The 14,934-nt window shown below is 44.7% G+C and overlaps 1 protein-coding gene across 4 annotated transcripts in view; it reads right to left on the bottom strand.

Annotated features, from left to right (window-relative positions):
• The window catches only part of RPGR (retinitis pigmentosa GTPase regulator), a 147,995-nt gene that overhangs the window by 107,685 nt on the left and 25,376 nt on the right, over window positions 1-14,934 (bottom strand). For all 4 annotated transcript variants that reach the window (XM_082717893.1, XM_082717891.1, XM_082717892.1 and 1 more), the window contains exons 12-14: window positions 11,079-11,176; window positions 10,693-10,758; window positions 7,403-8,359 (exon numbers count right to left, since the gene is read on the bottom strand). In XM_082717893.1, the coding sequence (XP_082574019.1) occupies window positions 7,403-8,359; window positions 10,693-10,758; window positions 11,079-11,176 (1,121 nt within the window). The remainder of the gene's footprint in view (window positions 1-7,402; window positions 8,360-10,692; window positions 10,759-11,078; window positions 11,177-14,934) is intronic.

Below are 14,934 nucleotides of genomic sequence, written 5' to 3'. Positions count from 1 at the left end.
AAAAGCAAAACAAAAACCAAGATGCTTGGATACCGTTTTGCCATAATGTCCCAGATCTTACCACTACAAAATAGTTGATTTAAAAGTGTTCGCTTGGGGCGCCTGGGTGGCTCAGTGGGTTAAAGCCTCTGCCTCTGCCTCAGGTTGATTCCAGGGTCCTGGGATCAAGCCCCACATCGGGTTCTCTGCTCAGCAGGGAGCCTGCTTCCTCCTCTCTCTCTCTGCCTGCCTCTCTGCCTACTTGTGATCTCTGTCAAATAAATAAATAAAATCTTAAAAAAAAAAGTGTTCGCTTATTTGTTCTACCCTCTTGTGCAGCTCCCTTTACTCTCTGCCAGGAGCCCCGCAGCTAGACCAAGCAAGGGAAGAGGGCAGGACCCGTTGGGAGCAGTCTAGGACGACAGGCAAGTGGAGGGGGAGGGGTGCCTTGGTGGGACTGTGAGCAAGTGCTGCCTCAGGTCCAAGTCATGTCCGGAAAACAGTTACAGTGTAAAGTTCCTCGGTATTTCAGTGCTGGATTCAAACATTACCAAAATCACTCTGTAACCAAACAAAGTGAGTCTGCAAGCCAGATTGTACCTAAGGGCTCCCAGCGTGACCTCCAAACTATTGCCTTCGAATGTCACTACTTTATAATCTCTAAACTTCTCCTTTCTGTGTGCCAATCCCTTAGTTCATTCCTAATCTGGTATTTTTGCCACCAAATCTGTTCCAGTATGACTCTGATAAACAGGCCTGTGAAAGTGGCCGTAATGCTGAGGATACAGAACTTCTTGCTGGTAGGCAGTTTTACTCTTTACATGTGAGTTATTTTTAAATCTATTTTGATAAAAACGTTAGGACACAGGGAAATCTGTTGTCTCATACCATCAGCTTTTCATCACACTTCAACCATCGAGGGGCAGTACTGGACCCACATATGGTGTGCAGACTTTCACTCTATCCCATATTTAAGGGGTTTATCATTATTGTTACTTCGTTTGCACAGATCTACCTCCATAAGCCAATGTTGGGTGGGGGGCTAGCAGCTATGTTGGATTTAAAAAGAAGTCAGGTAGACAAAACTAAACCCATGCACATTTGTCAGTGACCTGGAGATGATGGAGGGTAGTTCTGCACCTGACTTGATGTGGTCAGAGGAGATAATTAGAGGGACACGGGCTACCATTTGATGAGGACCCCTAACATGTTTCATGTGTGAACTAATTTAACTATCCAAAGACCCCTCCCTTTATAAAAAGAAATCAGTAAGACTCAGGTTAAAAAAGGAAAAGTGTTTCCAGGTGTCCACACAGCTAATCCATGAAGGGCTGGGGTCTGACTCCTGGCTCTGCTCACATATGTGCAGACGGGAAGAGCTGCCCTCAGAGCTGTCCCTCACACCCCCACACTGAGACCAAGAGCACTGCAGGCTCTTCCTGTTGAGCAGCTCACTTCATCCTGTGCTTATGTGCCCTTGCATATAGTAGCAGCAAGTGCAAGTCTAAGGTGTTTTTCTCTAGGGCACCGGAGTCCCTGACTCTAAGGCGGCCTTCCTGCAGCTCCCTCTTTGCTGGCAACGTGGGCTCCAGCCCTCTCTGCAGCCCGCCACCATGCATTCCTGGGCTTGGGCAGCACCCCTCTTTTCTAGAAAGTGTCCCAACCCTGCCCTCCTTCTCTGACTTCCCTTTCTCAACCTCCCATTACCTATTGAGGTTTCCTCAAACTTTGTCTTCGGTTCTCTTGTTCTCGTACTATGAATGCTGCCTCTCGCTCCACTCCATGGTTTCAACGACCCGTAAAAGCTGGTGATTCCCAGCCATCTCCCCTGAGCTCCAGCCCAGACACGATCTGTCTGCTGCACGGGTCCCGGATCAACAAGCGTCCAGTAGCCTCCTACACCTGCCCCTACTCCTCCATTCTCACCCTTCCAGTGGCGCCCCTTCCACCTGTTCTTCACACAGAAACGAGAAAAGCTCGGCCTTTTCCCTCCCTCCAGGTGGCATCTCTTTACAAAGCCTTCCGATTCTATCCCCAAAGCTCTCTTGGTAACAGAGGTCCCTGACTCTCTGTCCACACTGTCCTAGTCTCCTCTCCTGTCTCTGTCTGCTCTCCTCGAGCTGCCTCCTAACCCCTGGCTCAGGTCCCATTCCTCTACAACCCACCAGACCATTACTAAAGCCCAAGTGTGATCACCTTCCTCTTGCTGTTCAATGTCTTTCAGAAACACATAAGGCCCTCCGCCTCTCTATGCAGAACCAAAAGATCCTCTAAGTTGCAATCACACTGAAACGGTCTCAGGGCTGCCGTCAACCGGGAAAGCCTTCTGGCCCTGCCCCAGCTGCCTCTGTGGCTAGCTTTGACTTCTCACAACTCAGCTGACATTTCCCTGTGGCTCCCTGGAAGCCCTTCCTTGGCCCTTCTCCGAGTGCCACTCCTGAAACGCTCTCTGGTATGTGTGAAGCTTCTGGTCAGCCTATAGAAACAGCCGTGAGTTCCCTGAGATCAGGAGCTGTATCTCACTCTCGCCGTACTCAGGGCATAAAACCACCATCTTCTTAATTAAGGGACTTCATGAAGGAACGCCATGGATTTGTTTTCAGATCCTATTTTTATCTTTGGGTAGCCCTGGCTAAAAAGAACCTGGGAGGCGAGGGGAAATCAGGTAACAGAAGGGCACTGTTAAGCCACAGTTAAAGACAGGGTCACAGGAACTCTTTTGACCTGGTGTTCAAGTCATCTGTACCTACCTGATGTCCCTGACAGGTAAAAGGGCCACAGGAGGTTGCGTGTAAGCAGCGCTCATTTCCTGAGCTCTCGCTGGGTGCTTGGTACATGCTTATTTGTTGAATGAAGAGTATGTACCAAATATTAACTTACAGGTCAGGTGCAATGGAAAGAACGAAGGAAGAAGGAAGTACGGCGCCTTCCGCTATGGTAGCAATTCATCTTGAATACACACGTGTATAGCAAGTTTACCTCTATAATGAAGTAACAGAAAACATTTCATTGCACTCACCTCAAGAGCTGTTTCTGTGGTACTCCTTTGTCGCTTACCTGAAAATAGTTTTCTGCCAGAGTCCTCATTTGAAACTAGAACTCAATAGATTCTACACACACACTGCACACTGGCCTCAGTAATAGCCAGTGAGAAACTACCATCAAAGCCCAATCAACCAGCAGATGGGGACAATAAAGAAGGAGCCAGTTACTCAGTTCTGTTTAATCAAGTGCTAATTTGCATCTCAAAAGGAGGAACAGGGTGCCTGCCGGAGCTACTGCTTCCAAAAGAGCACAGGGCACTTTTGTTGGCCAGGGAAATGGGAAGAAATGGGAAGGGAATGCTGTTTAAAAGTGGTTCTCTACACCAATTCTAATACTGAGATGGGCACACGTTTGGAACGCCATTTCAGTACTGCTGGCTAGTTGAGGTCTCCCCTCTGACATAAGTAACCTGAGGGTAAGAGTTTCTTTTCTCCCTGAAGGCTTTTCCTTTATGAACTTAATTCTGTCACTCATCTCAGTTAATCACTTTAAGTCAGCTTTTTAAATAACCATGTTGGGCCCCAGCATTAACAACACAGAGCTGTACACACTAGATCAAAGTACCAATTACATTCCACTGACACTCACTGAATGTGGCAGAATTTGGTAGAACCCTGCAATGCCAAATTAGCGTGTTTGGTTAGTTAGGGGAATGACCAGAGATCCCTGCAGCTGAAACAAAATCTACAGTTGCTCCTAAGAGTTTCTTCTCTTTGTATTCTAGTCTCTCCCCCCATATTCTTTCTCACAGAGAATCAAGTGTGCAAAGGATCCGGCAACACAAAATTCACAGGAAGTTTGCCATTGAGATCCTCCTTGCTCCAAGTATAAGAAATCCCTCATGCTCAAGATATGGAAGGGACTGGGGCGGGAAATCGGTTGAAAAGGGAGCTACAAATAAAGAACAATCAGACGATCTAGCTGTATGATAAATACTGAAAATTGCAAGGTTAGATGGAATATATGCGAATAGAAATCTAGCGTCTCTAAAATTCAATACCTGTTGTTAGTTTCTCTTTCCACAAACAACTACTGACAGTATACATTTACATTTTATTTTACTTGAAACATTCTGAGAAGCAATAAACAGAATTACAGAGTAGTCAAAGGACACACTGAGGGTACGTAATAGACACTGGGAATGAGGATTCCGATAGTACAGTTAAAGCTCAGAAGTTATAGTTCAGAAATACAGAATGACAGAAGACAAGAGACATTAGAGCGCTTCGTAACTTTTTAAGAGGAAAGAACAATATATAATTTATAGAAAACTCCTTTAATTTTAAAGTGCAATTTTTCTTCCTTAAAAAGCTTTTGTGCAAATGACAAACACGATGGGAGTACATCAGCCCATTAGAATGAAGGAATCGGAGTTAGGAGGGACTATAGTTCTATCATCTAATCCGCCTCATTTTACACATGAGGAAACTGAACCCCAGTGAGGCATTCTGCCTGGCCAATAAGCACTTAGAAGTTTTACATGCTTCCTGAATATATATTCAAGTTCACCTCTATTTCATGGGATACACTGCCATTGGCCCAGGCAGGAACTAAAAGACATCACATTAAGATCTAAGCTCTGAATCCAGCTGACACTTGTAGATTGTTGCAAAAAGGGCACATAAAAGGTTTTTTTTTTTTTTAAAGCACTTTTTAAAAAAAATGTGAATTCTTCACTTCAGCTTTACAATACCATCCACCTTATAAAATTATTCCATATAGTAGGCAAATTGTAATCAGAGACCAAAAAGAACTCATAAGAAATGCTTTTCTAGCCCTTTAGGATCCGTGTCATCTTTAAGGGACCAGTTTATATGCATAAATGCAACATTCTTATACTATACTCCTATTTCCTAAATCTGTCTTTACTGGGGAATATATCATGTTAATTATCTGCTATGACCTTTTCATATTTCCTAGTATCAGATTTATAATTTGGAGGGAAAACATAACCAAATATTAAAGAGGAGCCAAATTTGCCAGTGCTGCGTGTTGTCTTTATCGATCGTTACTGCACCACACATACAGGAACCATGACAAAAAAGCAATTTAATAAAACGTATTAAATGCCTATTATGTGTAAGATGCTCAAACTGTTGGCTGACCAACAGTTTTAAATTTAAAGTTTGTTAAATTTAAAATTCAAATTTTTAAAAATCTAAAAAGTTTAACAAACTTTCAAACTTCAAGCTTATTACTTCAATTCTAAATAATGTGGTAATACATTATTCCAGAATTTTTTGGAACCCGGTGGCCCATTTTCTAAAAGTTGTTTGGACCGCACTGGCATTTTGAACCTCTGTACCTCCTGTTCTTTCCCTTCCCCCTCTGTGTTAGTGAGAAACTTTGGGGGGTGCGCCTTATCTCTACCGGATTTCACAGATCCTCTGACTTTGCCTGCTTTGTTGCACTCTTCTCCTCCCCCCAGCCGTCCCTGCTTTCCACTCTGGGCATCTCCTGTCTCCTTGTATTTCCCCTCTTCTTCCTCAGTATCCTCCTCTTCCCTCTCCCTCATTCCCCACTCTGCTTCTTCCCCCTCCCCTTCCTCCTCTCCTTCCTGGTCCCCCTCCCCTTCTTTCTTCTCCTCCTCTTCTTCCTCCTCTTCCCCCTCTCCTTCCCATTCCTCCTCTTCCTCCCCTACCTCCTCTTCTCCCTCTCCTTCCTCTTCTCCCTCCCCCTCTCCTTCTTCCCCCTCTTCCTCTTCCTCCCCTGCTCCCCCCTCTTCCTCTTCCTCCCCTCCTCCCCCCTCTTCCTCCCCTCCTCCCCCCTCTTCCTCTTCCTCCCCTGCTTCCCCCTCTTCCTCTTCCTCCCCTCCTCCCCCCTCTTCTTCCTCCTCCCCTGCTCCCCCCTCTTCCTCTTCCTCCCCTCCTCCCCCCTCTTCCTCTTCCTCCCCTGCTTCCCCCTCTTCCTCTTCCTCCCCTCCTCCCCCCTCTTCTTCCTCCTCCCCTGCTTCCCCCTCTTCCTCCCCTGCACCCCCCTCTTCCTCCCCTCCTCCCCCCTCTTCCTCTTCCTCCCCTGCTTCCCCCTCTTCCTCTTCCTCCCCTCCTCCCCCCTCTTCTTCCTCCTCCCCTGCTTCCCCCTCTTCCTCTTCCTCCCCTGCACCCCCCTCTTCCTCTTCCTCCCCTCCTCCCCCCTCTTCCTCTTCCTCTCCTGCTTCCCCGTCTTCCTCCCCTCCTCCTCCCTCTTCTTCCTCTTCCCCTGCTCCCCCCTCTTCCTCTTCCTCCCCTGCACTCCCCTCTTCCTCTTCCTCCCCTGCTTCCCCCTCTTCCTCTTCCTCCCCTCCTCCCCCCTCTTCTTCCTCCTCCCCTGCTTCCCCCTCTTCCTCTTCCTCCCCTGCACCCCCCTCTTCCTCTTCCTCCCCTCCTCCCCCCTCTTCCTCTTCCTCCCCTGCTTCCCCGTCTTCCTCCCCTCCTCCTCCCTCTTCTTCCTCCTCCCCTGCTCCCCCCTCTTCCTCTTCCTCCCCTGCACTCCCCTCTTCCTCTTCCTCCCCTGCTTCCCCCTTTTCCTCTTCCTCCCCTCCTCCCCCCTCTTCTTCCTCCTCCCCTGCACCCCCCTCTTCCTCTTCCCCCCCTGCTTCCCCCTCTTCCTCTTCCTCCCCTGCTCCCCCCTCTTCTTCCTCCCCTCCTCCCCCCTCTTCCTCTTCCTCTCCTTTTCCCCCCTCCCTTGCTCCCCCCTCTTCTTCCTCCTCCCCCGCTTCCCCTTCTTCCTCCTCCCCTGCTTCTTCTTCCCCCTCTCCTTCACTTTCTCCTTCTTTCCCTTCCTCCTCTGCTTCCTCCTCTCCTTTCTCTGCTTCTCCCTCTCCTTCCTCCTCGCCCTCACCTCTCTTTGTCCCTTCCCCCTCTCCTCCCTCCCCCACTTCCCCCTCTCCTTCCTCTTCTGCTCCCTCCTCCCCTTTCTCTGCTTCCCCCTCTCCTCCCTCCTCCGTTTCCCCCTCTCCTTCCTCTCCTGCACCCTCTTCTTCTTCCTCTCCTTCCTCCACTTCCCCCTCTCCCTCCTCTTCCTCTCCTTCTTCCCCCTCTCCTTGTCCTTCCGCCTCTTTCCTTTCCCCCTCTTCCTTGCCCTCTTCCTCCTCTTCCTCATCTTCCTCCCCTCTGCCCTCTCCCTCCCCTTCCTTCTCACCTCTGTGCTCCTCCCCTTCCCCTTCCTCCATCCTTTCCTTTCTTCCTTCCTGATGGCCTCGTTCCTGTTCCCCCTCCCTTCGCTCCTGGGCCTCCTCCTCTTCTGGGTCTTTCTCTCCCTTACCCAAGACCTCCATCTCTCCTCCTCCCTTGTCTTTCCCCTCCCCGCCCCCCTCACTCTGCCTCTGTTCCGCTCCTGAACTTCCCTCCCTCCGGACTCGCTCACCTCCACCTCCTGCCTTGCCCTTGCCTCCACTCACCTCCGCTCTGTCTGTCAGGTCATCGGACAGGATCTCTATCTCCTCCTGCTTTCGTGCGGGCACTTGCACATGTTTCCCACTCGCCTCTACCTCTGGCTCCTCTACTCCACTTCCTTCTGAATCCTCTGCTCCTTCCTGCTCTTCAGGGATCTCTGACAAGTGGTCACATTTAAAATCGTATTTTGCCAGGAATTTGGACAGTTTGTGTTCAGTCTCCTCCTCCTGTCCTTGTTCGATAAATTTGCGACTATACCACAAGTTTGGGTCCACTTCCACTTCGTCATCCTCTTTCTCTCCACTACTAAATTCTACTGACTCAGGCTGCTCGAAGCCGTCCGTGGTGCCTTGCTGACTTGCACTTTCGCCTTCCAAGAAACTGTCTGGCTCGTCTAGAGAGTCTCTCTCGCTGTCAAAAATCATATCTCGCTTGTTCCTCTTAGCATCCTCAACAAAATCTTTACTGTCTTCATCATCAATATTTATGTCTCTATTTGGTAAGTTGTCAAAGAACATATTAATATCTCTTAAATTCTCTTCGATTTGTCTCCTAGCCTTCAGACCTGCCATTTCGGCCAGCTCAGTTTCCTTCTCAGAGACTATTTCTTCTGCATCTGGATCCTTCTGCCACTGGCCTGCATCGCTTGCCTTTGCTATGGCCTTACTGTCAGGTGGATAAAGACCATGCTTACTCTCACATCTGAACAGCCCTCTTTGCACACCCTCTGCACGGGTGTCAGCTCGAGGCCCAGGCTGGCCTGGGTCACTACCTATGTCCTCATCTGAAAATGCTTCCGTAGTCATAGCTGCTTGCATCACGTACATTCCTTTTGCCAAAAGTTGTTTATAGACTCTCCCTTCATTCACTGTTTTGGACATCTCTTCACTTGCAAATCCTTTACTATCATCGTTTTCAGAGTGAGCTGTATGCTGCTTCAGTTGCTCAATTGTTTCTTGTTTCTGTAAATTTTTGAAGTAATCGTCATACTACTATTAGTTGACAAAGGGGACTTATCTACTTCAAAACACTGCCCAGATTTTGCATTACTCTAAGTTTCGCTAGCAGAATAAAAATGTCCAATTTTCCCAGACATTTTGCTCAGACTGGCCTCTTGTTGGCGAGGACCGCCACTACTCTCTGAGTCTGCGGCACATGGGACTCCGCCGTGGCACACAGGTAAGCATCTCACTCGCACGCACTCACTACCTACCCTCATGTTGTCTCTATTCACACAAGTCAACTCATGTCAGGATGTCTTCACCCCTTAATTGGAATCAAGTCTCAAAGAGAATACATGTCCATACAGATTGTGCAAAATATCGATAAAAAAAAAAATGTACACTTCTCATATGAAATCAGGTTCGGTTTCTTTTTTTCCTACCTTCCCTGTTATTTTAATTGTTAGACTTTGATTGCTCTTTGAATTCCGTGAAATTCACAGAATTAAAGAAAATTAATGAAAATATGAAATTGTTTAATATTGGAAAAAATAAATATGCCTTCTTATGCCTAGAAGGAAAATCTGAGATGAAAACTACAAAACTTTTAATCAGTATACTAAAAAATACGTTTCTTTTCAAAACAAATCTTTGAGTTTTCAAATTTTTGACCCTCTTCCTTTTATCTATTGTATTCTTTAATTATAATAACTTACATACATGAAACTAACCACTATGTGGAAAAAATACCTACGGTAAAATGTATGACTTTTATAAAAACTACGAAATTAAAGACTGCGATTTGAATGATACATTACGAATATGAAATTCATTTCCTGCTGGACAAAATAAGGCAAAAATCAAATCATTGACCTAAATTCTGTAAGCTAATGAACTGAAATATTTGATAAATTTGGGTCTCTGGAGAGTAAAATCTCACTAAATCAAGTGCTACAAATTGTCATGAGTGCTAGGCTTAGGAAGAAGTCATTTTTTGCTCCCCCCAAAATTAAAACAGCACAAGTTAAACATTAATATATGGAAATACTACAATAAATCATTTTTTTAATTCACTAAAATAGGTCTGGTTGAGCCTCTACTTAAAAGGACTATGTCAAGTATAAAATATCAGTTTAAAAGGAAGTGCTTTCCTTCTGCTTGTTCTAGGTCCTACTTTTTAAAAAGTCACAATTCTTTCAAGAGCCCTAAAGAGAGGCAGAGGCCCAGCTGCCAGAAATGATTTCTAAGTATATGTGCCTTCACTTCCCTAGCATAATCAAACAGCATAGAAGAGGCAGAGCCCTGAGTCTAAGAGAAGAGGAAGGAGAGACAGAGGAACAGATGTCTGCTTGGAAGTGCAGTCAGTCAGTAAAGTCAGTCAACCTTCGCTGAGCTTCCCCCCTGGGTTAGGAGAAGAGTTCTCCCATATTCAAAATGAATGCAGTTACTCACCACGCCTCTGCCTCTCAGTAAAACAGAGGTAAGACTTAAAAAAGACTGGCACAAATTTTTAAAAGTCAGCAAGATCCTCTTGCATTTCAGTGACTTTGACTTTGAAGATTTTTTAGTTTAATAATGTGACAAAGGCACTGGAAATATAAATTAAATATTGTCTATAAGCCTTCTTCCTTCAATTTCTATTTCTCCAATTTACTTTTCTAATCTTCAAACCCCTCCTTTCTTTCACCCCACTGGTCCTTAAAGCCAGGAGAAGCAAAGGATTTCAGGTCAGGCCTTTGTCTCTCCAGGGTTGTGAAAACCACCAACTATTCCTTTCTCCTGCTACTCATTTGTTATTCATTAAAAACCTCTCTTTATCACCCATGCATGGTTTCTGATTGATTTCCAAATGTTTAATTTTGTTTTTATGCTATCAATTCCATGACAGATTAAAGCCTATTCCGCACACTGGAAAAGCAATGATCAAATATTTTGACTAAAACCACCAAATTTTAGAGCTCAAGAAGATGTTAATATCATCTTTGAGAACAACACAGTAACTCAACCAAAGTCATGCTTAGCCCAAGTCTGAGAACCATTCTGATAAACAGTAGTAGCTTCTTCCAACGCTTTTGAACTGCCATAATAATCCTTTGCTTTGGTGGTAAGAAAATGTGACTACTACGACTTGTTAGTGACAACAAAAAGCAAATTTCAGCAATGAAATCCTGCCATATATCTGAAATACATACCAACAGAACAAACCCAAATTGAGGCCATCTACAATGTATTCCTCTTTCAAAATCTAAAGTAAACGAATACTTATCTTTCACGTATTCTTTTCAGAAAGCTTTCAAGAAAAAAATATAAATTGTTCTTACCCACCACAGTGAAAAGAACTCTCTATATTATACCTTTTGTTTCTGAATTGGTGATAATTTTAATGACTTCTCATTGGAATTCAGGCTCATCATATGTGTCTGCAAGAAATAAAAAATATGTTCTAAAAAGAATAAAGAGTATATACAAGATTATATATTTACGTATTCTTATGTAACAGTTCAGACAGTAATATAATCTACACTCAACTGCATACTAATGATACGAAGATCATAATTAATTGTACTGTATGTCATCTATACTTCAATAAAATAATAAACATATAGCATATAAAAATAAACGAAATGGAAGCAAACCCTTTTTAATGCAAGGAACATCACATGTATTCAACACACAAACATGAATACACGATGAACTAAAATCCAAACATATCCATATCGATAAATGAACAAACCAATACCATATTTAAGACATCAGTAGTTTCTCCAAGGCTTTCTGAATCTCCGGCTGAAGAATTGTCTGCTTCTTTCCCTTTGGCCATTTTATCATGAAAATAATCTGATTAAAAGGGAAAAGAGAAAACCAGCTTTCAGTGGAAAATTGAAAGACACCTGGACAATAAGTTATTCTCTAATATAAAGTGAAGGCATAATTTTACTGAAGTCCTTTAACCTCATGTTAAGGGAACTGAACAGAATTCATTCACAGTGATAAGAGGTTTTAAAGTCTCTTTCTGAAAGTTTAAAGACTTCAGTGCTGGTGAGATAGGAACTGCTTCGTTCATATGAACAGGCAAACCTTTGGGAGAACTACTACCCAGGTATCAACCACTGTAACAGTGAGTCCCCAAAAAGGGCCCTGGTGACACACATCCTCCCGAAATGGGGCCCCTTATGTCGTTCCTTTCCACATTTTACCAGGTAGTTCTATATGGCCAACAAAACAAAGCAGCCATAATTGTGATGTTACCACAGTTTGTATGTCTGTCTTTCTTGCATCACTTTCTCTGGGGGGAAGCCATGCTAGGAGCATTCCTAAGGAGAAGCCCACGTGCTGAGGAAGTAAAACCTCCTGCCAATGGCCATGCGGGGCAGCACAGAAGAGCATCCTATAGCCCCAGTGGAGCCTTCGGGTGACTCCAGCCCCAACTGACAGCATGATTGCACCTGCATGAAATGTTCTGGGCCAGAACCCCTCAGCTAGGCTGCTCCTCAATTCTTGACCCTCACAAACTCTGTGAGATGAGTTTTAAGGCCACTTGTTACGTGAAAAATCAGATAACTAGTACAAGCACCTAGAAATGTTCATGGAAAACTACAAGGTTATTATGTCATCGAGCAGGTAACTAAAACTTAACGAGCTCTCCTTGATCTTACATTTTTCTCAATTACTACAACCCCGTTTAGCACCCATATATTTGAGAGGAGCTCCTAAACGAAGTCCTTGCTAAAAATGCCAGTCCCCACTGATCTTGCCGTTGTAAATTCATTCAGTGCAAAGGAGCAAATAATCCATTTGTGCTTATTTCGTGTGCGGCGCTATGTGCAAGATAATCAACTTAATTAACGGCTCACTCTGAATGAGCTTATCATCTAAAGGGAATATAAAATATAGGATACACTGGCATGAAAAATCACATCCAAATGCTGCGAATCAGGAAATGTTTCACTAAAGAGGTGTGTGGAAGAGTGAGTAAAATCCTGGGAGGTGGAGGTGGACAGAGAAGAAAGTGAAGCCCCATGCTAACAGAAGCAGCAGCAATGGCTTGTACTAAAGGCTGGCCATGTGCTGGGAATACATGCTTTCGCACATGTCACGTGACCTCCATGACAACAAGAGAGGTAAGCAGAGTGTCCCCATACTTCATAAAGGAATAAATGAAGTGCCAAGTGTCGGTCTCGACACTTGACTTGACTTTACAGCCTTTTCTACCAAGTCTGACTGTGAAGACCTCTGTTTGATCAAAATTAAGAGTTGGGAAACTTTCCCTGTAAGAGGCCATCTAGTAAATATTTCAGGCTTTGTGGCCACACAGTCTCCGTCCTAATGACTCAAACTCTGCTGTTGTCGTGTAAGAGCAGCCAAAGGCACTACATAAAGGAATGGCCTGATGGGGCTCCAATAAAACTTTGTATACAAAAACAAGTGGCTGGCTAGACGTGGCTCACTTTACAGACTGGTGACCTGCATTAAGGTTATAAGAAAAAGATTACTATCAAAACCACAATGAGATATCACCTCACACCAGTCAGAATGGCTAAAATCAACAAGTCAGGAAATGACAGATGCTGGCGAGGATGCGGAGAAAGGGGAACCCTCTTACACTGTTGGTGGGAATGCAAGCTGGTGCAGCCACTCTGGAAAACAGCATGGAGGTTCCTCAGAATGTTGAAAACAGAACTGCCCTATGACCCAGCAATTGCACTATTGGGTATTTACCCTAAAGATACAAATGTAGTGATCCAAAGGGGCACATGCACCCGAATGTTTATAGCAGCAATGTCCACAATAGCCAAACTATGGAAAGAACCTAGATGTCCATCAACAGATGAATGGATCAAGAAGATGTGGTATATATACACAATGGAATACTATGCAGCCATCAAAAGAAATGAAATCTTGCCATTTGTGACAACATGGATGGAACTAGAGTGTATAATGCTTAGCGAAATAAGTCAAGCAGACAAAGACAACTATCATATGATCTCCCTGATATGAGGAAGTGGTGATGCAACATGGGGGCTTAAGTGGGTAGGAGAATAATCAATGAAACAAGATGGGATTGGGACAGAGACAAACCATAAGTGACTCAATCTCACAAAACAAACTGATGGTTGCTGGGGGGAGGGGGTTTGGGAGAAGGGGGTGGGATTATGGACATTGGGGAGGGTATGTGCTTTGGTGAGTGCTGTGAAGTGTGTAAACCTGGTGATTCACAGACCTGTACCCCTGCGGATAAAAATATGTTTATAAAAAATAAAAAATTAAAAAAAAAAGAAAAAGATTACTGAGAGATGGAGCTACAAAAGCAGGTGGCAGTTACATGGGGAAACTCACATTTATCTTCACAAATATTATGGATATCAGAAGCCACTGGAGCAGAGGAGAACTAAAACTGTGCCTGAGGAAGATTAATGTAGAAAGTTCTAAATGGGATAGACTGGAGAGGGCAGAGAATGGAGGTTTGGAAAAACTGATAGATCATTGAAGCTCACGGGCCTTGCCTTATACTTGACTAAGGAAACAGAAGTCATCAGACCTGATCTGCCTTAACTTCCCCCCAAGAAATGTACACATTTACTTCCATTTTCCTGTTGAAATACAGGATGTGTCTTTCCTCTTACCAAAGACTGCTCTGTATGCCAGCACCACTATGATGTTCATGTTCATTCTCTCTCTCTCTCTCTCTCTCTCTCTCTCTCTCTCTCGGGCTATCGGTCAGTCTGGGACTACTGGCTCACATCCATTAGCATACAAAAATGCTCTACTATTTCTCATTGACCCTGCATCTCCCTCGAGCTGCCAGCCCTTTTCTCTGCTCCTCTTAATGACCAAAATTGGCAAAGGAATTTTCTACATTCATGCCTCAACTCTTTGCCCTCTGGCTTCTGCTCTTATCTCTTATCTCCCCCTGAAGCTACTCTTGTCAAGATCAAGGACACTCTCCACAAAGCCAAATCCATGGGATGCTTCTTTGAGCTTCCTCCTTGACCTCTGACCAGTACTTGGAATTCAGGACCCTACTCTCTCCTGGTTCCCTTCCTCTTACCCTTCTAGCTGGTGGGGCCGAGGAAAGTTTCTTTGCCACCAGCTCTTCCTCCCCTACCCTCAAAATGTTAGATGTTCTTCAGGTCAAACCCTGGGCTCTCTTCTCGTGCTACTCTGCTATCTAACAGGTGCTTTCACCAAGTCCCACAGACTGTAAATACCAATTCTGTGTTGTCGGGTTCCAAATGTATCTCCCTGGTTCAGACCTCTCTTCTGAACTTTAGGCTGGCATCTTCAACTGCCTCCTCCATATTTCTGCTTCGATGTTTCGCAGCAAGCTTGATTTTTTTTTTCCCTCAAGCTTGTCAACCATGCTTTTGCCTAGGAATCATTCTGGATTCTTCCCTTTCCTTCACCTCCATGTGTAAATTCAGCTAGTTCTAGGTCTCAAATGCACTTCCAATCTGCCCCCTTCTCTCCATCTTCACAGCAACCTGGACCACACATCATCCTCTCTTGCAATGGTCAGCTCTTGAGTATGCTTCCTACCTTTAGTCCTTCCTCCCTACAATCCACACAGAGGCAAAAGTGAGCATCTTAAAAAGTAA

Source organism: Mustela nivalis (assembly GCF_964662115.1).
Source record: "Mustela nivalis genome assembly, chromosome: X".
Taxonomy (NCBI): domain Eukaryota; kingdom Metazoa; phylum Chordata; class Mammalia; order Carnivora; family Mustelidae; genus Mustela; species Mustela nivalis.
This window is presented reverse-complemented; position numbering and strand designations above follow the sequence as displayed.